The sequence below is a fragment of the Vidua macroura genome, chromosome 2 (assembly GCF_024509145.1).
Source record: "Vidua macroura isolate BioBank_ID:100142 chromosome 2, ASM2450914v1, whole genome shotgun sequence".
In the NCBI taxonomy this organism is placed as follows: domain Eukaryota; kingdom Metazoa; phylum Chordata; class Aves; order Passeriformes; family Viduidae; genus Vidua; species Vidua macroura.
In genome coordinates this window covers 87,904,656-87,930,178 of record NC_071572.1, presented here as the reverse complement: position 1 = coordinate 87,930,178, position 25,523 = coordinate 87,904,656, and the positions used below count along the sequence as shown (strand labels likewise).

General features: G+C 38.5%; 1 protein-coding gene across 1 annotated transcript in view; it reads left to right on the top strand.

Moving 5' to 3' along the window:
• GUCY1A2 (guanylate cyclase 1 soluble subunit alpha 2) overlaps positions 1–25,523 on the top strand; it is a 134,892-nt gene that overhangs the window by 79,669 nt on the left and 29,700 nt on the right. The window contains exon 6 of the mRNA XM_053970729.1: positions 15,067–15,210. Coding sequence (XP_053826704.1) covers positions 15,067–15,210 — 144 coding nt within the window. The remainder of the gene's footprint in view (positions 1–15,066; positions 15,211–25,523) is intronic.

The window sequence follows — 25,523 nt, the reverse complement described above, 5'->3', positions numbered from 1 at the left end:
GGATACAGACTGAAAATACTTGGAGAGAGCTGAAGAGTGATGAGTTAGATTTTGAAATTTCTTGGAAGTTAAAGTAAGTAGCTATAACTGATGAGGTAGGGAAAGCTTATCCAGTGGATGGAGGCACTGATAAGAATGACACAGACAGATGATGGGCTCAGAAGATGAATTTCACAGCAGCATTTTAAATGGATAGCAACAATGACAGATTACATTTGTCCAGGCTGAGGGAGAACATTGCCGTAATTGAGATGCACGGTGGTACGAGCCTGGGTGACAGTTCTACCAATCTAGAAGAATCTGTGGTTTTGAGAGTGAAACCTGGGAAAGAATCTGCTGACATATAGCCTTGGTGAAAAGGTTAGGAAGGACATGCTCATGATAATCACAGAACAAGGAGGTGAAAGAACTGAGACCTGGTGATGCATTTGGAAACTGGGGCTGCTGACTATCAGAGCTATATATATTTGGCTTGGAGTTGAGGAGTGGGAGAAAAAGTCAAGCAGGGAGTGCATTTCAGGTCAGTGTAGCTGCAGATGCTTGGCAAGCTGGTGTTTGGGGACATGCAAGTAGAAGCATGGACTCCAGGAGCAGAAGTCATGGGAGAGATATCTCAGTACATTTTGAAAACTGTGACTTTGGGTAAAATATGGACTTTTTGGCCTGACTGTTTTGACCTGTTTTTCTCTGCCTCTGAGTTCCTGTTGTTTATCAGACTAGTACTGGGAAATGATGCTTCAGTTAAGCCATCTCTTTATCAAATACGCTATTTAGATATGCTGCAGCCATGTCTTCTGGCATTTAAACTTAACTCTGCAGCCTGATATCTTCCCTGCTTAAGATTCCCACAGCTTCTGTTTCTCCTTCATGTAATATGTATTTGACATTGGCTCATTTACAATATTTGTTTCTTGTTGAGTCCTTCTGCCTTTGTAGGCCTGGTTTCTCAGCTCCTTTCCCTCAGTTTCCTTTCTGAAATATTTCCCTCTTGCACCCTTTAGCTGTGTAAAGGCAGCATTTATTGTGCATGTTTTTTTTGGCTGCATGGCTGAGTAGTGTCGAGCTAAACAGAGCAAAACCAGGCCTGATCCTGTAGGTGTTAGTTTCTTTGTCTTTTCTCTAAACGGGGCAGAATTTGTCCTTGAAAGCATTGCAGATTTTCTCTGATACTATACTTCACTTACTCTGAAGTCCTAAGTCCCACTTCACTTGTCTAAGCAGAGATTCCTAAATGTTTTTTGAAAATGAACTGTGGTCAGCTGCCAGAATTTCTTTGCTATGCATCTTCATCGGAAACATTTTAATTGAAATTTTATTGATTATTTATATAAGACAATATAATTACATACATTCATTTTACAGTCAGAATCCACAACTTCATTGTATGGATTCTTGCTTTCTTTTTGGGTTTGTTATTTGGCTAAACTGGCACTCTCTCTGAGCGGTACCACACACAGTTTCCTTGGGCTTTTATTCCTGGCAATGTGATACACTTAATATGTTAGATTTTTATTTTCTGATTTTATATGCTTAACACTGTACACAGCCGTAATGTTTGCTCATTGTAAAGACCCAAGACTAAAAAATGATGGGAAATCTGGACTTTGCTGCAATCATTCAAGACTGATACTCACCAGTTTTGAAAAATGTTTATATTTAGGTTGTGATATAATGCTTTTAGGAACATAATTTTAAACTCCCATTTTCTAAGAATATCACTTTACATTTCTGTACTGGTAGTTCAAGTTGCAGAAATCTGTACTCATTTTACAGAAAATACCAGTACATTCTCAGTGCCATGACTGTCCCCTCTTGAGAACTAATGCATCTTGTACTCAAATACAAGTATTTGGACATACTTATACTCGAATAAATGTTCTCAACCTTACTATCAGTGCTATACTGACTAAAGAATACTTCAATAAGCAGGGTCATGAGCTTCAGATTATTCTGAAGTTTTCCAGGCTTTATGTTTCATAAGTTAAAAAACATAGTCTCCAAGTTTTCATGTAAAATCTGTGGCCACTATTTTTGCCATCTTTCCAGTTTTGACCTTTTAAGTTCTGTGCAAATACATGGCAATTTTGAGAAGTTTTGAAATTCTAAACTTCAGCTTAGGCATTTGCAAAATGCAGGAAATGCAATTAAGATATATAAAATGATAGTGATACTCTTACATGAGCAATACAGAACACATAAAATATTACAAGATACCTTTTTTTAAAAATGGAATGGTGCAGTTCTGAGGATTACCAGTGCACTAGGTGTTGCTTCTTCCCAATAGCTTAACGTCAGTGGGTTTTGAATGTGTAATAGATGAAAATGGGCAATAGAAAAAAAATTCCATAGCCCAGAAGCTCGCTCTCTCTGCAGTGCCACCCAGCCTGGTAGAGCTGCCTTCAGCACACAGTTCTGTTTGGGTCCCACCACAGAGGGTTCCTGAACCTTCTTTCTCCTGTCTTTGAGCTGGCTATTGACACTTTCTCCTCCTTGAAGTCTTTGCCTATACCTGGACTTGCTGGAACATTTGCATGTCTCACTCCAGTGTGAAGTTAGAGCAAAGCCAGGGCAGCTATACACAAAATGTTCCACAGAATTTCCCTGCAGATCTGATGTAACACCACCCAAGAACTCAAGAATATTTTAAGACTTCCCATTACTTTAAGCATGTATTTTTCTCCAGCCTTGTGGACAATTTACACTTTCTTCAGGGAGATCTGCAAATGAAACAGACAGTCAGGCTCCAGAAGAGTTATTCTTTGCTTTATAAACATGCACAAAGCACTAAAACATGTGTGCATGTTCTCCTGCAATACATCACCCAAGATTCTCTAAAAAGCCTAGGACTTCTGTTTCTGTATATAACTACTTCTCTTTTCTGTGTATAACTACTTCTCTACTTCTTCAGTAATACCATACTTGTATGTAATTCCTATTTTTTTTTTTTTGTCTCTTCTTTCACTTTTCTCTCATCTGGAACACACACATTTGTTTGTAACTGCCCTGGTCCATTTCTCTCAGGTTGTATGGGAGCTTTAGAGTCTGTGTCCAGCTTACAGGTCCTGGGAGCACTTTTCAAGTCCTCAGTTTGTATGTGAAGCCTGGCTATAAGCTTTAGCTTGAATAGGACCACGAAGGATGTCCTCCCTGCTCCAAACTGAGGAGCAAGCCCACATACTGTGGCCAGACAAGAACCACAGCTAAGGGCATTCCCTCTTGCAGCACACAGGTCTCCCTGATGCTATGTCCTTTGTTTTATTCTATCCAGTTCTTCCACCTTCTAAATTTTAGTACCTCTGAGGGACTGGAGAAAACTCATTTCACTTTCCATCTGCTTTGGCTCTTTTCATTTTTAAGCAGTCTGGCTGGACTTCCATGTACCAAGATGCAACATTTTCATTCATGCAAATAGCATTCATAACTGTACCTTAATGTATTAAATTATTTAAATGAACATGGAGGATACTTAAGTAAGCTAATAGAAACTAGATGACAGGAATTTCAGGACACATAAATTAAAGCTTGTATAACGTTGAGAAATATATTCTGGTTCACTAGGAGTTTAAATACTGGGGATACCTAAGACAAATTAAGACCACACTTACATCGGGAGAAGGACAGTGACATTAAACTGAAATGTGTGTCTTGGGTCATACATTATTATTCTAATATTTTCTTATTTTTTTAAACAGTTTTGCACTTTGATACTGCAATAAGGCAGAATGCAGCCAGGAAGTTTTCTGTTCATCAGAGATAATTGTTCTGATTTTTGTAGTTTCATATTTGCCTACAGAAGATAGAAATCATTTATACACTATTAATTTTGTGTTCTGTGGCTGTTGTGTGGAAACCTAATGCTGATGTCATGTAGACTGCAAGTCTTCTGACATGACTCTTTTAACTAATGAAAAAAAACCCCTCTTTTAAGATACTAGGTAGTAATTCTACATGGTAAATATTGTTTGTCTTTTTTCTTCTGTAAAGGAAGTAGCACTCTGAATTACAGTGTAGATGAAAGAGTTTCTCCATATATTGCATACTGAAAGATCTGTGCTGAAGACTGCTAAGGTACTTTAGAAAGAGTTCAAACACAACTCTTCCTGCAAAATGCTCCTGAACTTGCCAGTATGTAACATCATTAAATTTGCCAAAAATAAAATGCCCTCAGGCCTGGTAAGAGCAATTGCTTCTTAATGAGGCTCCTGGGAAAGGAGCTTGGTTTTATAGGAAGTCACTTCTTTTGAAAAATGAGCTTTACAAGAACAGAGTTCTGAACTTCATAGGTGGGCACCTGTAATCCCTCCCTTCTCACACGGGAGGATTTCCTGAAGTATTTCCAAAAGCAGAATGTCATGTCATAAAAGTGTTGCAAAGTTACCTTGAAACTTGGGCACAAGATTTCACTGCCTAGGAATTGATTTTGAAAATATTAGAGACAGAAGCTAAGAGAGTGAAACAGTAACTAAAAACTGAAGGACATTTTTTGAAAACAATTGCCTTCTCAGATCCTACCTTGAAAACTTTATAATCCTTTCCAAAGCGCAAAGTTTTTATAATATACCAGAGATTTGGAAATCTATAAAGAGTGCTTTAATGCTGACTAATATTGTTAAGCTTCAGCAGTGTTGCAAAATTCAACCGTTTCAAAGCTTTGCTGACAAATCTTTGCTGTAGAAAAAAACTTAGAGAAAACTTTAAAATGTAAACAGAATTAGACCTTAATTTGTATTCAGAAACAGCCAAAAACCCAAACAGGTTTTGTTTAATTTGAAAAAGGATGGTATTCACTCTTTGCAATGTCGACAGAAATGTGGATCTAGACCTACCTCAGGATCAAGAATACCTAGTCCAAGCTCAGAGGCTTTCCTGAATTGCACTTACACCACCTCCAGAGAAAGAGCACACACACTTAATTTCTCAGGGAAATAACCTTATCTGGTTTCCCTCTGGCATGTTTATTTGTTATTTCTTTCCTTAGAATCTGTGTTTTAGATTAAATGACTTGTTCATGTCTTTGTACCATAAGCTGCCCAAAATACTTCACATCTGCTCTCCCTCTGCTTAGTGATTAATAACATCCCCTGACCTGCATGCCAAAATATGCATGGCAAGATCCAGGACTTTTTGAGCTAAGCAGGATCTTGCTGTTGTGCTGACAAATGGTATCGTAGCACTAGCAGTCAGCACTGTGCTCTGTGGGAGCAGGAACATGCCCACTGTGGTGCACTTTCAAAGGCACAGAGCTCCCCTAGAGTCTTCTGAGAGTTTCATGAACTAAGCCAGTAGCCCACATAAACCTCTTTTTCAGGCAATGCCCAGAAAAGCATGCTGATGACAACATGGGAGGGGTCTTGCATATCAAATCACAATCTGGGCATGGATGCAGGCAATTAAGCAAAGATACACACATTTGCATCCTGCTGTACTAAATGGAAAAAAACGAGGTTTGCAGAATTCAGGATGGAATACGTCATGCCTTGAAAATTCATTTTTGTCTTCAGTTATTATAGAAAGATTACACATGAGTAGACTGAATTGAAGCTTCATTTTTGTGTGACTGATGCTTGATAATGTGAGTTCTATCGTGAATGAGAACGTTGTAAGGTTATGACTGATCTGCAGAGATACTCTGGGAACGATTTGGGTAGAAGGAAATATGGCAGATGTCAGATCTTGAGGGAGAATATGGATATCAAATAAATTGTTCCTGTGATTAATGCTGAGATTGCTGACTTAAAACTAAAATGGAGAGAATCTCCATTTTCTTCTTTGTCCCATACCAGTTAAAAACTGTCCTGTTTGCTGCTGGACTAGAAGTCATGGACAGGAACAACAAAACCCAAATGATAAATCTGAAGCACCATGTTGCTATATACCACAGCCTTTTCCTTATTCTCCTGCTGTACAACTTAGGATAAAAAACAGATGAAAGAAAAGCCTTTGGGAGATACTAATAACTTCAAAGGTTTCCTTTACAGTTAGACTTGCAAGAATTTCATTTCAAGGCTGAATTTCACTGTATTCCTTTAGAGGGAAGACATTTCAGCTTTCATAAAAGAAATACATAGTTTTGAGGTACTGTGTAGTTCAGTCTTGCAGATGGAATGAAATATGGATAAACAGGATAATGAATATTTTGTGAAAGCATAGGTCTTTACTGCAGGCCCTGATAATTTCTGGTGCAATGTCCATTCATATCCTGTATTTTGGCCTCACGATGGAATGAAACTTAGAAAACCATCTCCTTCAATATTTATATGCTCCCATGGAAATGCAGCCTGGGTGTACAGGAAGCTAATATATGCTCCAGTAAGTCTAGGCTGAGGAGTATGTATAGAACTTACTCTGACTTTGCTTGTTAAGAAACGAAATCCAAGTCTTCAGATCAAAATAATATGCTAGAAGGCATTGATTTTGTTTATTTTAAGGTCATCATAAGAATCACTTAAGGTTCATACCTCCAATAAACGCTGTTCTGGATTAATCTCGAAGACTGGAAAGAAAACTGATCTATGTAGTGTAGAAAGTTTTTCCACTGGTTGATCTGACAGTCTAGAGATCAACTTTCCTAAAGGACTATATGGTTTAGCAGAACGTGTCATGTCCGTCTTTTAAAATTGACCTGCCTCTGTGACCTTCCATGTTCAATCTGCCCTACTGCCTCTTCACATAGTCTTGTTAATTCTTTCTTTTCCTACAGTTCTGAGGTGAAAATATGCTACTTTTAGCATAGAGTTAATAATTAAGACTTATCCTCACAGTCAGCAGAGGGAAGTTTGATTTTATAGGGTAAGTGTGAATTTTTTTGTGTGTCAGACTTTTTTTTCTGAAGGAGGTTCTTAGCACAGCTCAGATAACTGCAAGAGTTCCCATTCTGTTCATTGATTATGGAGATAATTGGGAGAGAATAGCTCATATTCAAATTGCTGTATTAGACACATCTCTGGTTAGGTGAACTGAATCTCACCTGTGTAGATTACAGCTGCTACGTTTTAGCAGCTTGCAGTCTGTAAGATGCAGCTGCAGCTGAAATATTGCTTCTTCCCTGCTAGTGTCATCTACTTTTCATGTGTTTTATACTTATTTAATAATGTTATAGTTTGATGCCATGTTATGGTTAATGTACAGAGTGTATTTTAACTGGGCTAAAGGAATTTGTACTTCATTTTAATTTCTCTCATACAATCAGCATCCACTCAAGTTATTTCTTCCTGCCTTCTTTGATTTTTGTTATAGTGCCACTGGAGTAACTCCCATCACCACTGAGCACAGATATTCTTTTGTCTCTCAATAGGGTCCCTTAGATCACTTTAGTGATTAATTCAAAGCTTGAATTTCTATAAATTATACAAATGAATATGATGATTGTTGTCAAAACACCTCATCATTGCTCTATCCCATCGAAACAATTAGTAACATAATTAATAGCTATATTTGAGAACAGGGCATACCATATAGTTAAAGCATGGATTACCTCGGAATCTGCCAAAATAGTGTGTTATAATGGTCTGTACTTGATAGTACTGAATGTGGCTGCTTGAAGAAGTAAAAGATGCCTTGTGATCTACTAATGAAATGTCAGGCACATAGAGCAAACATCTTTCTAGCATTTTCATTTTGAGATTTACCCCCTAAAATAAAAAGATTATGCTCCTTATCCTCATATTTGCTGAAGCATCTGTTAAAATCTTCACTGTCTGCAGATGCTTGATTGCTTTAAAAAGCTTCTTTTTATCTGAGTAAAACCCTGTTGTCAGTAAGTTTCACAGGTTTTCCTGGCTCCTAATCCATAAGGATGCTGATTTTGTTTTTTCTCTTGCTCTCTCACCCTCCACCACTGTGAAGAGCCCACTTCTATCCCCTCAAGTGTCATGAAACCATCTCTGCTCCAATCTGGACATGCTCAGCTCTCCCAGCCTGTTTTCCCAGGTGCTCCAGCCCCCACCATCTTGCTGGCCCCAATGAGTTGGATCCAGTTTATCAATCTCTGTCTTGCACTGAGGACCCCCGAAGTGGATGTGGAATCTGAGTCTGAGTGCTGTAGGGGGTGATTGGCACTTCCCTGGCCTCTGTTCATACATCCAGAATGTCATTGGCCATCTTTGTTCCCAGGACTCATTGCTGGCTGACATTTAATGCCCAGCAAGACCCCCAGGGTCTCTCTCAAAGAGCCACTCTTCAGGTAGTTTGCTGTATCAGTTCCAGAGAAATTCTTTCCCAGGGACAGGACTTTGCACATGTCCTTACTGAATTTCATAAGCTTCCAATTCATCCTGCCTGTACAAGTCACTCAGGATGGCAGTTCAGCCCTAGAGCAAATTGACAATTGACCTGTCTCCCCCATTTGGTATCAACTGTAGGTTGATGCAAGTGCAAATAATGTTATTATCAGGAAAAACACCCCACACATTTTGTTATAAAAGACAGATATATTTTAAAATTCTAGATTTTTTTTTTTTTTTACCATACTGTATTTTGGAAAGTGTTAACTGCTCAGTACACATTGTATGCGTTGAGAACGCTATGTCTGTATTTTGGTGGGAGAAGGTAAATGTGCATAGGAAACAGGCAAAAGGAGAGGCAGGTTAATATGGAGAATAATGCTCTTCAGTGCAGGTAAAAAAATGACCCACAAACAAGCTAGAAAAGTTAGTTTTCTCAGAGAGAATAGTTAAGTGATGAACAGAAGAGCATTAAACTGCAGTTAGCTAAAGCATTACTCCTTTCCATGCTCATTATTTCTGTTTTCTTCACTCTCAAGCTCTTTAAGAGTAAACTGATATAATTGCAACTGCTGTTTGTTATTATTTCAGTTTTATAAAATAAAGTTTTATAGAGTATCTCCCAGCAGTAGGATAGTTTCAGGCTATTGGCAGATTACTCATATGTGATAAGAAACAATTTAGTAATGATCTTCTCTTCAGCTAAACATAGCATATACACTTTGTACACTGTGTCTGTAAACAGGGTGTGGAGCACAGAGAAATTGTTTAATATTCCAAGTTTCCTTGCCAACTTAAAATTACAGTGATTATGAACACATACTTACTTAAGCAGAAATAAATATTTCTGGTGATTAAAATAGCAGAAAGGGGGGAGACTACAAGCAGGATTTGATGCATATGAAAACTCAATTCAATTGGAAGAAACATCTGTTACTCTATAAAAAGAAGGGTAAGAAATCAAGACATGGCTAAAGAATATCTAAGTCTGGTTATTCTATCTAAACTTTATGTGTATGATACACTTATGTAGATTACCCATATATGTCAGTGGAAAACACACACAAAAAATTTGAGCAGCATAATATATTTTTCCTCAAACATGACCCTTTTCTTAAGGAAGAGAAACCTCTAACAAACATTTGATATGCAATTCTTGCATATTTGCTTTCCAAAGTAATCCTATCTTCTGGTCATCTGTGTGTAGCAGGAGTATCATGTAGTTCTTTATCCTGAACTGGAAGGTAGTCTCACTTTTTATTTCCAATTTATTTTTTAAAAAACACCATTGAACAGGTTATAAAGGACAGTGACATAAATGATTTTAGGTTAAATGGGTACTTACGAGTGAGATAATAAATATGTATGCAGCCCTGTGAGTATTTTAGAGATCAAAACAATAGTACATAAGTACCCTTCAGAGGAAAGTGAAGGATCTACAAAAGACATGCTGTTAAAGGTAGGTTTTCTTCCTGAAAAAAGACAGCATTTTCAGACCCATTTTTGGTATGTATTTCATTTTGATTGTAAATAAAGATGCCTGATTGATATGAGTATAATTTAACCCATTAAAAACACACAAACTGCACTCAGACTTATTTATGTCTCTTACCCGAAAACACCAGTAGTGAGTACTCCATTATAATAGTTCTAATACAAATTATATATTAGGTTTTCACAGGAAACCGGCTGAGAGAGACAGGACTAAAACTAGAACCAATTCTCCCTCCAGCTACTTCTTTCAATGTATTTAATATTTCTGATTGCAGTAGAAATTTCAGATTAGAATTGCCACAGAGTGACCCCTGCAATTATATTTTTTTATGTTTATTTCCAAGCTGTGCTTTGAAAAAGGTTCTAAGTAGGACTGATTAGAATTGAATGTTTGAATTCCTGAATATTTTAGATGAAAAATCTTCAGCCTGCCATTTCAGGTTTCACTTGCAAAATGGTATCTCTGCCCCATGTACGTCACTCTGTGAAATGAAGTGTGACACGTCAGTTCTTTTGTTACCTCTAGAAGTTCAGAAAGTTAATGACTGGTGCATATGCATGAATTCAGGATGAAGGATGCAAAGCAGGGATGTTACTTCAGTGCACCACATTTTCCCTTAAAAACTGTCACTGAAACAACACCCTGACTTTATATCTATGGAACATCATTTGGCTAAAACTTCCAGTTTCTCAGCTGTATAACAAAAGACAACGCAAGGTTTAGCTGCTGGTAGTTGGAGGGGACCTGTTGGAGCTGCCCAGGGATCAGGTTATTAATCTCTTTTCTCTGGACATTTTAGAATTGGAGAAATTACATTCTGACTTCTGTGCTACCAAATTGATCTGCAAATCATATTCCATCTCAAATGGTTATGAATTAAAAGATAAGTGACTGCAAGACAATTACTATAGTTCACCCTCTGTAAAAATTACTGTTCACATCTAAAGCAGACATACAGTATCTACTGAGAACCAACAGAAGTTGGCTATATAGAAAATGACTTCTTGAAAGCAGAAGGTATTTTCTTCCTGCTGCAATTGCATGCATTATCACTCTTCAGTATTCAGTGTTGGGATAACTGTCTAGAAAGTTTTCCTGAACTGTAGAGCACACACAACCACTTCAACTAATTATTAACTTTAATATGGGATTTTTTGAGGGCCTGACTGGAAAACATTTGGACAGTTCCAGTGACTTAAGAGTTACAGAAGGATTTAGAGGAGGCTTTTGAATAGCAGTGTAAGTAGCTGCAGTGTTTCTTGGATTCTTGATTTGTTAGTTAAGAATAAAAATTCTATTATGCAGTTTTTAGAAGTGGCTCTAATTTTGAAATACAAGTTCAACTTCTCTTCTATGGTACTGTGTATTAATTCCCAGTTAATGAAAACTCCAGTGAAGCTGGCTATGGTAAGTGTAAATCAGTGAAAAGGGATGAAAAGTTGGTAACAGTAGGCCAGACAATCAGTGAGTAGCTAGAACTATTAGGAGCAGTAAGAAACTATAATTTAATTCCAAAATAAATATGCTAAGTCTTATTAATGGTAAACTGTCAATCATATGCAAAAACTACTTTAATATTCAGAACAAAATATATTTAACTTTTTTAAAGAAGCAGGGTAAAGCATTCCAGTCTTAAAAGATTGAAAGCAAAATATCTTTTCTTGCATATGTATCTAGGAAGAATATAAAAATCAAATATACTACTACTACTAATGCATCTTAAAAGACACATTACAAAGTCAAAAACTCAGAATCTAGTTTATCACATGGTAGAGATTTCCTCTGGAGTTTCATTACTGTATATCATCATACTCATCAAGAGTATCAAATAGACCTGAGTGCAGCAATTTTTAGACACTTTGAGTAGTGTTTGCCTTTTCTTTTAATCCTATTGACATTGAATATTTATGGAGTAGGTTGCTCTCTGGTGTGCACAGTTTCAGGATCTGCCCAGACGATACTTTGGAGCAAGCTATAAGCAGTACTTCATATTTTTAGTCCAATCGCTATTCCTCAGCTGAGACAAGAGAAATTCCCTTCTTCCCTGTGTGCATCTGACTCACTCAGGGGCCCAGCCTGAAATTCTGAAGTGTGATGTATTACTCTTGTTGTAGTCTCTATTTTAATGTCCTCATATACCCTTGTAAAGTTCAGTGAGGCCAAGTGAAGATTCTGCATCTGGGTCAGGGCAATCCCCAGTATTAATACAGACTGGTGGATGAATGGATTGAAACCATCCCTCTGAAGATGGACTTGGGAATATTGGTAGATGAAAAATTAGACATGAGCCAGCAATGTGTACTTGCAGCCAAAGACAGCCATGGGGTGCATCAAAGAAAAAATGTGGCCAGCAGGTCAAGGCAGGTGATTCCTGCTCTGCTCTGGTGAGACCCCACCTGCAGTGCCAAATCCAGCTCTGTTGTCCCAAGCAAAAAAGGACATGGATGTCTTGGAATGAGTCCAGAGGAGGGTCACAAAAATGACCAGAGGGCTGGAGCACCTCTCCTGTGAAGACAGGCTGAGAGAGTTGGGTTGTTCCACGTAGAAAAGGGAAGATCTTCTTGTGACCTCTGATGTAATAATGGGACTTATAAGAAAGATGGAGAGAGACATTTTACCAAGGCCTGTTGTTACAGGACAACAGTCACTGGTTATGAACCAAAAGTGACTGTGTTTGATATAAAGAAAAAATTATTCACAATGAAAGTGTTGAGAGACTGAAACAGGCTGCCCAGAGAAGCTGTGGATGCCCCATCCCTGGAAGTGTTCAAGGCCAGGCTGGATGGGGCTTTGTGCAGCCTGGTCTAGTGGAAGGTATCTTTGTCCATGGCAGGGGAACTGAAACTAGATAATCTTGAAATGTCCCAACCAAAATCATTCCATGATTTTATGACTCCATACAAGTGGACCAAATGCAAATGCCATGAACAATCTGAATTACAGGAACTCCTGGAACTTTTGGAAGATTTGTCAAATCTGATTTTGAAGAAGGATGGAACCAAGGTTAAAGTTTGGTAGAGGTACTCATAATAAAAATTTCAGCTTCAATGCTTAGCTGGGGAAAATCCTAGAAGTGACTGAAAACAGAGTTACAGAATGATAAATCATTAGACAGGCCTATCTCATCACATCCAGTTTAAACTACCAGGTCAGTCTAAGTAGTCATAGTCCTTCCCCTGCTTCTCCAGTATTGCTGTCAGATGAGCTCCATAGGGACAAGCATTTTAAAGAGTAATGGCATTATTATAATTTTTATTTTTGTATAAAGATGAATATGAGGCAGCTTCAGTCCCATTTTTCTGGTAGTACAGCACATTCAGTGTGTGGAATTTAGTTGTTAAATTACAGTTACAGAAATTTCCAAGGGGGAAGAAGCTAACAAAATAAGTAGTTTTGTCTGAACACTGCGGGAACAGTATGTGATTCCACATATATGCAACCAACTTTAGTGGAAAAGCAATTCTGAAATTAGGTCATTCAAAAAGGAGCAGAATTTGTATTTAATTTTTGTATTTGACATCATAGACTCAGCTCTTTCTGTAGTAACCCCTTTGAGTCTATTCCTACTGATGTTTATTCATTATTTTAAAGAATGACAATGGATTTCTGCTAATGCTTCCTTCCAATTTAGAGCATTTTTAAACATCTCTTTAACTTCTGATACTTCTTCTCACTGTGCTTGTGGGTTTTTTTTTGTTTTTTTTTTGTGGTTGTTTGTTTTTTTTTTTTGTTGTTTTTGTTTTTGTTTTTTCCCAGTTTCTACATTTTTCACCAGCCATTGCAATATTCTTGCCCATTCATTTATCTTTGGAAAAACAAACTCCTAAACCCTAAACTGCAGGGCATTGGTAGTGTCTGCTTCTTATGGACAGACATCCTGTCTGGAGATGCAAAGACATCCTGTCAGACATCTGCAAACAGGCAGACAGCAGTAATGATTGCTCCTACATGTTTTGTTCTATATACAAGTACTATTAGGAGCTTTCAAAGGTGTTGAAGGAGTTCTAATGGCTGTCTCAGCTCAGGAGAAACCTTCAGCTTCTTGTCTATATTTACATCCTCCTGCACAATCAGCCAGAAGTGTTAAGGTAGCAAATTTCACAATGGGCTTGGAGCAGCTTAAGTTTTGTGGTGCAAAGTGTTTGCTCAACCTGTGCTAGGTTCATGCTCTGGGTACATTTACATGTAATGCTTACTATTTCAGGTACTATTTGCATTGAGATACAATTTCCAGTTTATCAATACTGGAAATTAATCTGAGAAGATCCAGGCATACTACTTAGTAGATTCTCTGCAGAGAGATGAATCAGCTACATTTATTCTCTGAATAACTCCTTTCTCAGTGCTTTCTTCTCACCCTAGTCTTTGCTGAAGCATTTTCTGGCATTCCTGTAGTGTTGCTTGCAGGGTGAAAGCCAGATTAGTTATGTCACAAAACCTAAACTAATCCTTAAGGCCTGCTTGGGCTCATGTTAATGGATTTTGTGTGAGATTGTTACAGATGTGTGAGCAAACAGACTGCAAAACACAATGTTGTAAATAAAGCTGCAGGCCTTGAGGGCTGCAATGTTTCTCAGGCTGTCTTTATCCAGAGCCAGAGGGCTTCTGCAATTCATTTTGCTCCCACTTCCTCCTGGGGGCCAGCTTTTTTTAACGCAAATCAGGATAAGAGAGCAGTAAGGCCTGCCTGAAGAGACCAGAGGGGTCCGTCTGCTGAACTTCATGCCTGCAGGTAGGAAATGCAGAGTAAGACAGCCTGCATGGTAGAGAGAGACATCAATTCTTATTTGAAAATAAGGGACAAAGATGCAGGCAAAAGTCTGTAGTAATAGCATCTATTCATAAATTATACCAGGAAGAGCTACCCACTAATGAGAAGTTAGATAGACTTTAGTGATTTTTATGGTGATGTTTTGCTTTTTCTAATTCTCTTCGTGATATAATTTTCTAGCATATCAAATACTAATTACGAATTATAATTATGTGGCACTACTCTTACCCAACAGCAACTCAGCCAGGGTAGTATGAAATGAAGCTGCAAGCAATTTTTCATTTAGGAGAATGCAATTTTCTGTGTTACTGCTGTGGGAGAATGTTGTCATATCTCAGCTGATGCCGTACACTGTTCTAGACAATCTGCTTTGGTTATTAGGTGATAAACCACTGTGCTGTTCCTTGTCAGGTTTTCACTGTACCTGTTTGCAGACTCAGGTAATTATGCTCTTGTCTAATTGCTTATTTATGGATGTTTTGCTCACATATTTTAAGCAACTATTTGATTGCAACCCTAATGGCAGGGTTCCCCTCTCATTATCACACCATAACACCGGGTTTGTCTGATTGCTGCAGGTGGAAACAATAGGTGATGCGTACTGCGTTGCAGCAGGGCTCCATAAGAAAAGCCTTAGTCATGCCAAAGCCATTGCCCTGATGGCATTGAAGATGATGGAGCTTTCAGAAGAGGTTCTTACTCCAGATGGAAGCCCGATTAAGGTAACCCCTTTGCTCTTTATTCTCAGTCAGTGATACATGAACCTGATTCATTTTGTTGTGTTCTGTGCCAGAGAGTTTACACTTGCATCACTATGTCTGCAGCTCTGAAGGGCCACAGGCCTCTTCTCCAAATTGGTGTGAACCTGCATAAAAGAAGAATCTGTGGTCTGCCTGCTCTTTCTCAGTGTTAATGTGCTTCCTTCCCATGCTATGCCATTTCTGTCTCCTACTTTGGTACAGGGAGGGAAAAACGAGATGTCCTTTTGTAATATTTTCAAGTTCCTCTTCTGTTCTGCTTCTTTTGGTCCTATAACAACATATTCAAAAGAATCCCATTCTGAAAAAATATGTTGGACTATGCATCTTGAAGAAAATTATATTAAAGCTTCATGTGAATGTTCATCGAACACAAGCATTAAAAGACTGAAGATACCGGAAGACATAGCATTTTCAGTTTTGATATAAAACTATTTCAAACAGATGTTAATTTAATCCTACTAAAAATATATTTTTGATTGATTTTATTTGCTTTTCCAATAACTATAGGCAATTAATATGTGCTTAACTACCCTGGTACGTGCTGGGAGAGCTGTCTTCCAGAGCCTCTTTGTATTTTCACTTTCTTTTGAGTCATTGCTTCAATTGTAGGGAAATTTTGAAGGTGTAAGTTTTACTCTGAGACTCACTTTTTGTGACAGTTTTCATTACCACACATTATTTTTCAGAAAATTCCTCTTATTTTCACTGTCTGCATAAGAAAACATGTAAAAAAAGAAAGACAATAAAGACATTGCAGAGGAAATATGTATAGAATAAAATGATGGGAATAACCAAATATTTTTAAAAAGTGCTAATAAATGTCCTTCAGAATTCAGAAGGAAAAAAAATCAGTTCATCATACTTAAACTGAAAGTAGAGGTACTGAGAAGCTCATCATAATTTCTTAATTGTTCTGTCTTCAGTTTTAGGTGTCATAGATTTCAGGGCAGGAAGGATGGTGATATTGTAGAATGCTGTTACCTTGGTACCTATCCTGGAAGCTGTGCTTAAAAATAAAGCTTATCTTTCATAGAGGCCTATTCTGATTTGTTTTAAAATTTATTAAGATTAGGGTTCCTCTCATGTGGATATATTTACCCTGTAAAACTATTGCAGAAAGGACTTCTAGAGAAGTCTACTTTAGTTTGTCCTAGTTTAGATGTCTACTCTAGGATGAGATTAATCACTGCCTAAAAATGTGTGCTTTTTCAGTTGTCTGTAAGGGAAATCTATGTATTGAACCTAAATGTGGATGTCTATGCTGTGAGCTTCTACACTCTGTCACATGAGTCCTCCTACAGGTGGCAAGGAATGCATAGTTTTTCCTAGTGGCTATGTCAATGATCATCACAGTTAAAAACGTACTGATAATTTCTAAATTCATTTGGCGTGACTTTTGCCTTCCAGACAATGTTAAATCGGCTAGAGTGATCCCTATTTTTGTTAGTTGGCAGTTTCTTTAAAAAACACATGAAGGGGCCCATTGTGCCACAGATTCCCATCAGCAATTGTTCCATGTGCATTAAAATGCCTTAAAGCAGCATCAGGGGAAGTTCAGATTGGATATAAGGAAGATGTGGTCAAGCACTCGAACAAGGTTCTCAGGAAAGTCATCATGGCCCCAAGCCTGTACGTGTTTAAGTGTTTGGACAGTTCTTAAATATGTGACTTAACTTTTAGGTTGCCCTGTGTGAAGGTTTATGGAATATATGTATTTTTTAAATTGCTTTGATGGATGTATTTTGTTATCATCTCAATGCTAAATTCACCAGAATGCAAGGATTTACTTTTTCTGGTTCTTGAAATATTCATTCCTGTGATAGCAGTGGATATCTTATTAAGTCACACTTCCAGTCTCAAATAGTTAGGATGAAAAAATGAATGAATAAATGTAAAAAATACCATATCACATAAACAGGAATTTAGGATAAGATTTTTAAGTGCATTAGTAGATGATGAAATGAGGCTTGTTATGTGGGTACACAGTTATCATATGAAGGTGTTCATTGTAGTGATCAGAAAAGTAACTTGTTTGTACAACTCTGTAGACTCCATGGAAAATCTGCCCCTTAGAGCAGTGCTAGTGTGGGCAGTGAGCAGTGATGGACCTCAGGATGGTGGCCAGGTGTATGAAGCAGGTCTGGTTTGTATCCAGCTGATGCCCCCTGCTCTGAGTCAGAGCTCATAGCACGCTGATGAGAGAGAGCACCATGGTGTGCAGCTGAGACCTACTCAGGCATTCGGCACTTCCAGCAGAGCCAGGGGCAGCACAAATGCATGAGCAGGATGGAGACTGTGCCAGCACTCCTTTTACCTGTGTGAGCAGCCTGGGACATGAAGGGTAATGAGAAACTGGTATTTTGCAGAAAGAGAGAGCAAGCTGTATTCTAGCAGAATCCACAAATCCTATCATCAGTGTTGTAACACAGCCTGCCCTCTTAGAAAGAAATGCATGTAACAGAAAATGGGCTGATAATTCCCCTCTCAGTGATGGAGGAGGCTTCAGGTCCCTGTGTAATTTTTTTAAACTCAGTTCTACTAGAGGCAAAATCCCATTACTTTAGAATGAGCTAAGGCCTTAGTACAAAAGAGGGACTTTTACTTCAGATACTGCATGTAGAGTTTCATATACATTTTTATCCTTTCAGCATAAAATTTTACTTTGGAAGCAGTCTTTTGATTTATATTCTGTACAGCTATTTATATGTATGTCTTTATGACTTTAGTCTGAAAATATTGATTTAAAATTGCCTCCTACATTTAAGTATGTGTTACTTGAGTTTAGGATGTGCTTTGTACTTTACTACATTTTTTTTAGATAAAGTGGAATTACATTAATTTTAATGGCTAGAGATAATACTGTAAGAGGAATTCTCCAGGGCATTGACCTTCAGTGAAAGGTTGCAGTGCAGATATGGAATTCCTAGAGACTATTATTACTTGGATAACTTTTTATCATGCTTCAAAGCTTACCTAATTAATCAATGTGTGGTGTATATCCCAAAGAAAGAGAAATATCTCCTTTTCAGTTTTTTTTCAAAAGGGCTGCTGTGACAAAACATACCTAGTTTCCACTAATGAGATTTCCCGAGAGAAAATTATCTGCTTATTTTTGTGGTGTATGAAGGTTTATGTAATAGGGTCATGAAGAGATAAGAACTGGGAACTCAGAGGAAAAGTAAACTATTTACATGAAGCTGCTGCAATTATTTAGATTAATTGTGTGCAGGTGTTCCTGTCTAAAACATAACGGTTGAGCCCTACCACAGCAATTCCAAACACATTTCAAGATGTTTTGCTACAGCAGAAAATTTCCATCTATATTTGAAATTATTTATGTTACCATAACATGAGAATTAGACCTGTAAATACTGTAATCCCAAACTGAAGAAAATACATGCCCCTACCTTTCTTTTTGCTCACTTTCTAATGACTAGTTTGTGAAATACTCTAAACACAGTAGTGCTGAACATTTCCAGCTGATACTGGCTTCAATATGATTAATTTATTCTCGGGTGAGGTAGATGGGACCTTGCATTTGCATGGCACATAATCTGGTAATTGGCTCAGTTGTTTCTTTATTATCAAGATAGAGTACTTGACACACTTGAAGCTTCTAACCTTTGGATGTGCATTGCCAAAGCTATTTTATTATTGGATTTGTAGGCTGCACTCAGTGTAGGCATTAACATCATCTAATTTCAAACACTGACAGTGTGAACAGGTATGGCTAAACTTGTTACTGTACCTCCCTCTTAAATGAAGAGAGTAAATTTAGTCTGTATTCATCTGAAATGCTTGCAGTATTGACTTTATAATGAAATATATAATTAATACTTGTCAGGTAAGTCCTACCTCAAGAGTGAGCAGGTTAATGACCTCTCAGGATGGATGATCCCACTGGAAGGAGCGGAACTGAAACAGAGGTTTAAAACTTTGGTCAGTCACAGCTTTTCCATTTGAATTTTAGCTGTGATCCAGACTTTCTATACTTCAACTTTCCATATATAGGTGACAAATAAAGCTTTATGGGTAGAACCATTAGTTTAGCATATCTAAGATGTATGACCTTACAGCCATGCAGCTGCATTAATTTTGGTTTATGTTGTCTATTTAAATACCTGTGATCATGGCAACTGAAACAATGAAAGCCTGAGTTTGATAAAACTCTAATTTCTGCTTGCCAAGTGGTAAATTTTAACTAGCATGAGCTCTGACTTGTGAATAAGGACACAGAAGAGTCAAAAGGGCTCTGTAGATTTTAATGGCTTATGGCCACAGTGAGTGACACTTTTCTAAATAACATGGAAATGGACAATGAATTTTAGAGTGCATAGCATCTTCTGGTTCATTAAGTATTCCCCTTTGTATTTCAGTGATATGCCACTTGGGTCCAGGACCCATGTAGGAAGTGATGACATTTGTTTGTTTAAATAGGATTTCTATTTTCTAAGTGAAGGGCCTATTCCCAAAAACAATGAGAGAGAGCAGCAAGTGTTGTCTGTGTAATCCTTTTCAGTGTTTCTTGTCTTGCTTATTATTCAGGTTGTGGTGCGCTGGTTTTGTAACACTTTAATGGTTCTATCCAAATGTACATCTTTACATAAGCAGCAAAAGGTTGTCTGGTTTGTTTTAAGCTGTGAAGGGCTGACTGCTGATGTAGGCATTCTCATCAGCCCTGTGTGAAAAGCTGCTGTGTTACTGCAATGCTCCTTGCTCCATCTGTGGTCTCCTAGCAACTTCGCCTTGTTCCTAATGTCTACATCAGACTCTGGAAGGTATATAACATCCTATTTCAGCCTGCAGAACTGGAAATTAGAAATATCCTTGTGTTGAAAGAAAAAATCAGAAACAGTTCCACAAAAGAAACCTTTGCATTAAGGAACTTGGAAGAGCTTGTAGTTTCACAGGTTTACCAGCATTAGAGCATCGTGACAGTTTTGGGGAGCATTCAGAGCTGCATGTCAGGGAAGCTTGGTACTTTTTCTTGACAGCATGCTTGGGAGATGGTAAGACAAAGTTAGCCCTGGTGATGATTCCCTGGATGTGGGAGACTTCATGATTGCACTTCCTCAGTTTGGCCCAGTGCCTTTGGAAATGTAAAACGAGAGGAGCTGATTGAAGCACATTTCCCCAGGAATGTGGGAAATTGCAAGTTTTGTTAGACTGCTCTAAGGAAATAATCACTTTCCTCAGCCCTCCAGTCATTTTCACTCAACTGCTTCCTTTTGTGTGATTTTAATAATGATCTTTAAAAGCCTCAAACTACACCCATTATTTGCAACTTCTTTTCTCTTGAAGGGACTTTGTCAAATACAGTTGTAGGACAGTGTTACTGTGTGTGTTATATGACTAGTGGGTGCACAGCAGCAGCTTTGTGTAAGAATCAGGTCTGAAAAATTAGGTTGGCACTTATTCTGCTGAAGAGGAAAGGTTCCCAAAGGGTTTTTCATTCTTTCAGATGGCACACATTTTGGTTCTTAGGTAAAGTCTGCAGTAGATGCTAAAGGTAGATTTTCAAAGCTATGAGGACTTGATTCTGCACAACATAAGGATCCACCTGCCCAGGCAGGGGCATGATATTGGGATTGGCAACCTAGTGTAAGCCAAACTTGAGTAATTAGAAAGCTATGGAGATTTTTTTTTTAATGACTGCTGGGAGAGAGAGACCTAAAGAGGAGCTAATTAATAACATGGAGATCAGTTGAGAAGAGGTTTTGTCATTAGACCTGGCCATTATCCTCTCATGCCATGTGTTCTCTGACATTTCATCTCTGGCAAGTAGGAAGCACAAGTGCCATTCCTTCTACACTTGACCTGGCAGCAGAGATAAAACATGCTTGTAGAAACCAGGGCACCTTGTGAACTTTCCCACTGTTTATTGTTCACAGTGATTACTACATGTTCACAGCTCTTTGACTTATGGTATGTAGCTCTAGCTGTGTGTGGAAACGCCTCTGTAATTCAGTCATACTTTCTCTTCCTTAAAGGAGACTAAACCTTGCTGTGATGGCTGTACCTAGCTTGTAACTTTGTCCTGGTGCCTCACAGTGAGTAGATACTTTAATTTCCATCTCTAGGTGCTATAACTACATGCACATGGAAAAGCAGCAAGGATTTCAAGGTTTAGATCCCTGCAGGGAGCACAGGATATGCAGCTGGGTCGTGGGGTTAGCTTTAAGGTCATGGTGTGACATCTCTCACGGTTCAGCAGTAATTCCAGACACAAACGCTTCCAACTAACACTCCAGATGTCTGGCTAGTAGTAGAACTGGTTGGGGATTTTCCATAGAAAACACATTTTGGCTGAGAACATTTTGTGATAAAAAAACAAATTACCAGCTTTCGTTAAATCACTGATCAAAACTCACTTCAGACTACTAAACACCAAAAGTTACTGGGACAATGACCTTGGGGGGGAAAAAGACCCAGAACTTTAAAGAGAGTAAAGGATTGAACTTGTGTTCTTTATGAGGAAAAAGACCTCTGCATTCTCATTTATTTCGGATGGAAGATATCCTATGATACAGTTTTGCCCCTGGGCTTGGGTTGGGACATTTTTTGCAGCTGCCAGAACTTCACATTCTGGCTTTGACTGTTACAGTCAGTGGAGGACTCTCATGCTGAAGCTGAAATTTTCTGTTGTTATTATTGTACATTGACTCTTTATTCAGACAAAACCAAGCAATAACAATAGAAACGCAACCCTCCAGGTGAATAAATAATTAAATCTGTGGTGTATACAGCATTTCAAAAGGTTGATATTGTTGCATCTTTATGAAGGGAAGAATAGACAAAAATCTAAAGTTAGAATTGCAGCATTTACAATGATATCATATGCTTATATGTAATAGAGATATAACATTTTAAATAATTCATGAATATTTAAAGATTTGGGCTAGAGAATCCAGGGTAGCGGAGTGCTGAAATTTTATTTCTCCTAAGACCTAAATGTATGTTCTCTTCTTCCCTTGGTATATTTACTGTCATATAAAAATTAAAAAGTCTGGTTTCCAGTATACTACAAGAGTATTTTTTCTTATCTCATGAGATGGAGAAGAGATGAAAAACATTACAAAAAAGTTGAAAAAATAAGTGATATGAGAATACGCAGACCTGCAAGGATTTTCAGAAGACAAGCAGTAATTCACTGAGAAACAGCACAGACTATGCATAAAAATAGTGCTTGATTGGCTTTTATGCAGTAAGCATGGCCAGAAAATGCTAGCCTTGAATTGCTACCTCACTGGGCTAATAGGCACAGGTGATCCCAGAGGCCTCAGAGGGAGATGCAGAGATGCAAATGCCATGTGCTTTAAAGCTGTAGAGGTGGTTGCTACCCCAGTGTCTATTTCCAGCTGCTGAGATGCTGTCAGGCAGCTGCTGCCCTGTGCTGCATTGCTACAGCATCTGCCTCTCCCTTCAGTGACTGAGCTGTCAGCACCTGCGTTGTGGTCTGCCTGCTTGAAAATAAGGAAGCCTATTCTGTCCAGTGCTGGTGATATTTATTTACTGTTGTAATCTCAGTGATGTACATCCTCTTTTCTAAACAGGACAGTATGTTACTTTGGAACAACCATTAAGTCACCGATACCCAGTTTCTGTCTCTTCCACGGGTCCCAACAGTTTAGTCACCTAATCCAAACGGTTTTCTTTATCTGGAGTCACAGTGTACCATAAATTGTACATTTTGGCAGTGAATAGGGCAAATCTACTTCATCCTGTGGTCTGACCCTCCCCTAGAAGAAAGAGATGGTATTATACCTGCAGCAGCCTTACAGTGTGCAAAAGTAACACATCCTCCTGGATAGTGCAGCTTGGGCATCTGTGGGCTAGATGACAGTGCTAACATAGCTCCTTCTTTCACCCACATGCAGCCTGGAGAAAAAGATTCAAGAAAGAGCCTTGTCCCATCTACTCCTTCTCCCCTCTCCCTTGTCTGCTACTGCATGAATAGTTTTGGATAAGGTGCAGCTGGAAATACAAAAAGCAAAAAAAAAAAAAAAAAGAAATAGAGCTGAGCTGCCTGCAGTATTTTATACTGTATGACATTTGAAGGGCATTGTTCTCCTTTCCACAACCGATTAGTTCTCTTGTCCCTTTAATGTCACTTTTCTGGGAGGATTATCTCACTGGTAGAAAGAGGCAAAGCTTTTTCACATTGCAAGGAAGAGCACCTCAGTTCTCCTTCTCTTTTCTGACCCTGGATTACAAGCAGAGCCTTTCACTGGGTCCCAGAGGAGCTGTCTGTGGGTTGTCTCATGGAGATCAGTGTCTTTCTCAGACCCACTGGGTAATCCTGTAGAAATATTAACCTTTATGCAGACCTGGCTTGATACTCTGGCATCCACAGTTACAGCATTTTTAGGACCTCTGCTCTGCAAGTTCAAGAAGAAGAAAGTGCATTTGTCAATGGCGGTTCACTACTTGGCTTCCCCCATTGTCTCCAACGTGCACAGTTCAGAGAGGAAAAGTCAGAGTCTGCAGTTTTAAGCATCAGTTAAAAAAACCCTGTGGCATAACTGTTGTCATTATTCTGAGCTAAACAGTGAGTCATTGCACTGTGCTATATTTGAGTGAACAGTTCAGATGAGGGGTGGATGCTGGAGGATTCTACTTGGCCTTCTGTTTGAAGCTAACAAGTTCAGCAACATTGTTCAACAGTTTCAGAATAGTTTAGTTCCCTAAGGAAGAATGCATTTCCTGTCATAAATAAATCCATAAACTAAATGTTTCATGGTATTTCAGCTTCCTTTCATATGAGACATAGAGTATTTTGGAAAAAATACCAATACTTTCAAGGGATTTGTGACAGCCTTTTCTATTCAAATACCGCCTTTAAATCTAAACTAGGGTAAAAGTAATTCAGTGCAAATTATCCTCTTCAGAGACTTTATGTTGAATAATTTGAACTTTTTTTAGCATAAAAATTTCCATATTTATATTGGATTTTGGTTTTGCTCTAGTATTTTAAAAAGAGAGGAGAAGAGAGGCAAAAACATTAGTTTTGAATGGAGGAGGAGGGAAAACATGGCACAAATAGTCTGAGGATGTTCAGTCCTACCATGTGACCTATTTGATTGCAGCAATAAAAAGAAAGGGAAAAGTGGTATAAGGAATAGTGGATTAGAATGCATGAGGATTTCTCTACCTGGCACAACTTGGAGGGGTCAAAGTGATCATTATCCTGAAGGAAAACCTAATTTTTGTCTAGCTTTGGAGCTTCATTCCAGGAAAAGAATCGACCTTGAGAAGGAAGATGGGAAGAGATGTATTTCTGAGATCTCATTTTGCCCTCCTGCAAAATCTCCATGCCATAAAGTAAAAGCTCTGGATAATTTCTTGCTGAGATATAGTTTTCCTAGGTGAATAAGATATTTCTTGACATTTAGCTAAATATTCTAAGACTTCCACCATTATTTGAATATCTAAAATGACAAAAACTGATTAGAACAAAATTGTCAAAAATCACAAAATCATAGAACAACCTTTAAGGTTGGAAAAGATTTCAGAAGATCAGCTGGTCCTACTTTTTGTGCCCAGATGACATTATTGACCACGCTGTCCAAAGACAGTTTGAACACCTCCACTGATGGGGACTTCACCACATCACTATGGATGTTGTTCCAGTGATTGATTGTTCTTACTGAAAAAAAAATATTCCTTATGTTGAGATGAATCCTCTCCTGGTGCAAGTTGTGCCTGTCACCCCTTGTCATGTCCATGTACCCTCTGTGACTTTCTGTCTTGTTTGTACCTGCCCTTTAAGTACTGGAATGCTGTGATGAGTTTCCTCCCTTAGGTGTCTCTTCTGCAGGGAGAAAAGGCCCCTCTCCTTCAGGCTTCCCTGACAGGGCAGACTCTCCAGCCTCAAACTGGACACTCCAGTTTGTCTGTGTCTTTCCTGAGCAGTGGGGCCAGCTCTGGGCACAGTGCTCTGGTGCAGTCTGACAAAGGCTGAGCAGAGTGGGATGATGACGTCTCCATCTCTGCCAGCGATGCCCCTGCAGATGCAGCCCAGGATCCAGTGTGCCTTTGCTGCTGCAGCAGTGCTCTGCTGACCCTGCCAGCTTGTTCACCAGGACCCCCAGATCCCTCTTCAGAAAGGCTGCTTCCCAGCCACACAGATCCAGACTTGACTGAGCTCTTTAGTTATTCTGGCCCAGGTAATGTGATGATAGGTTTACATTATTAAAATTTGATGTTCATCTGGGAGACATAACATGTTCTTTACAACAACGTGTATTTTCACTTTGCTGTAGACATAGTGACAC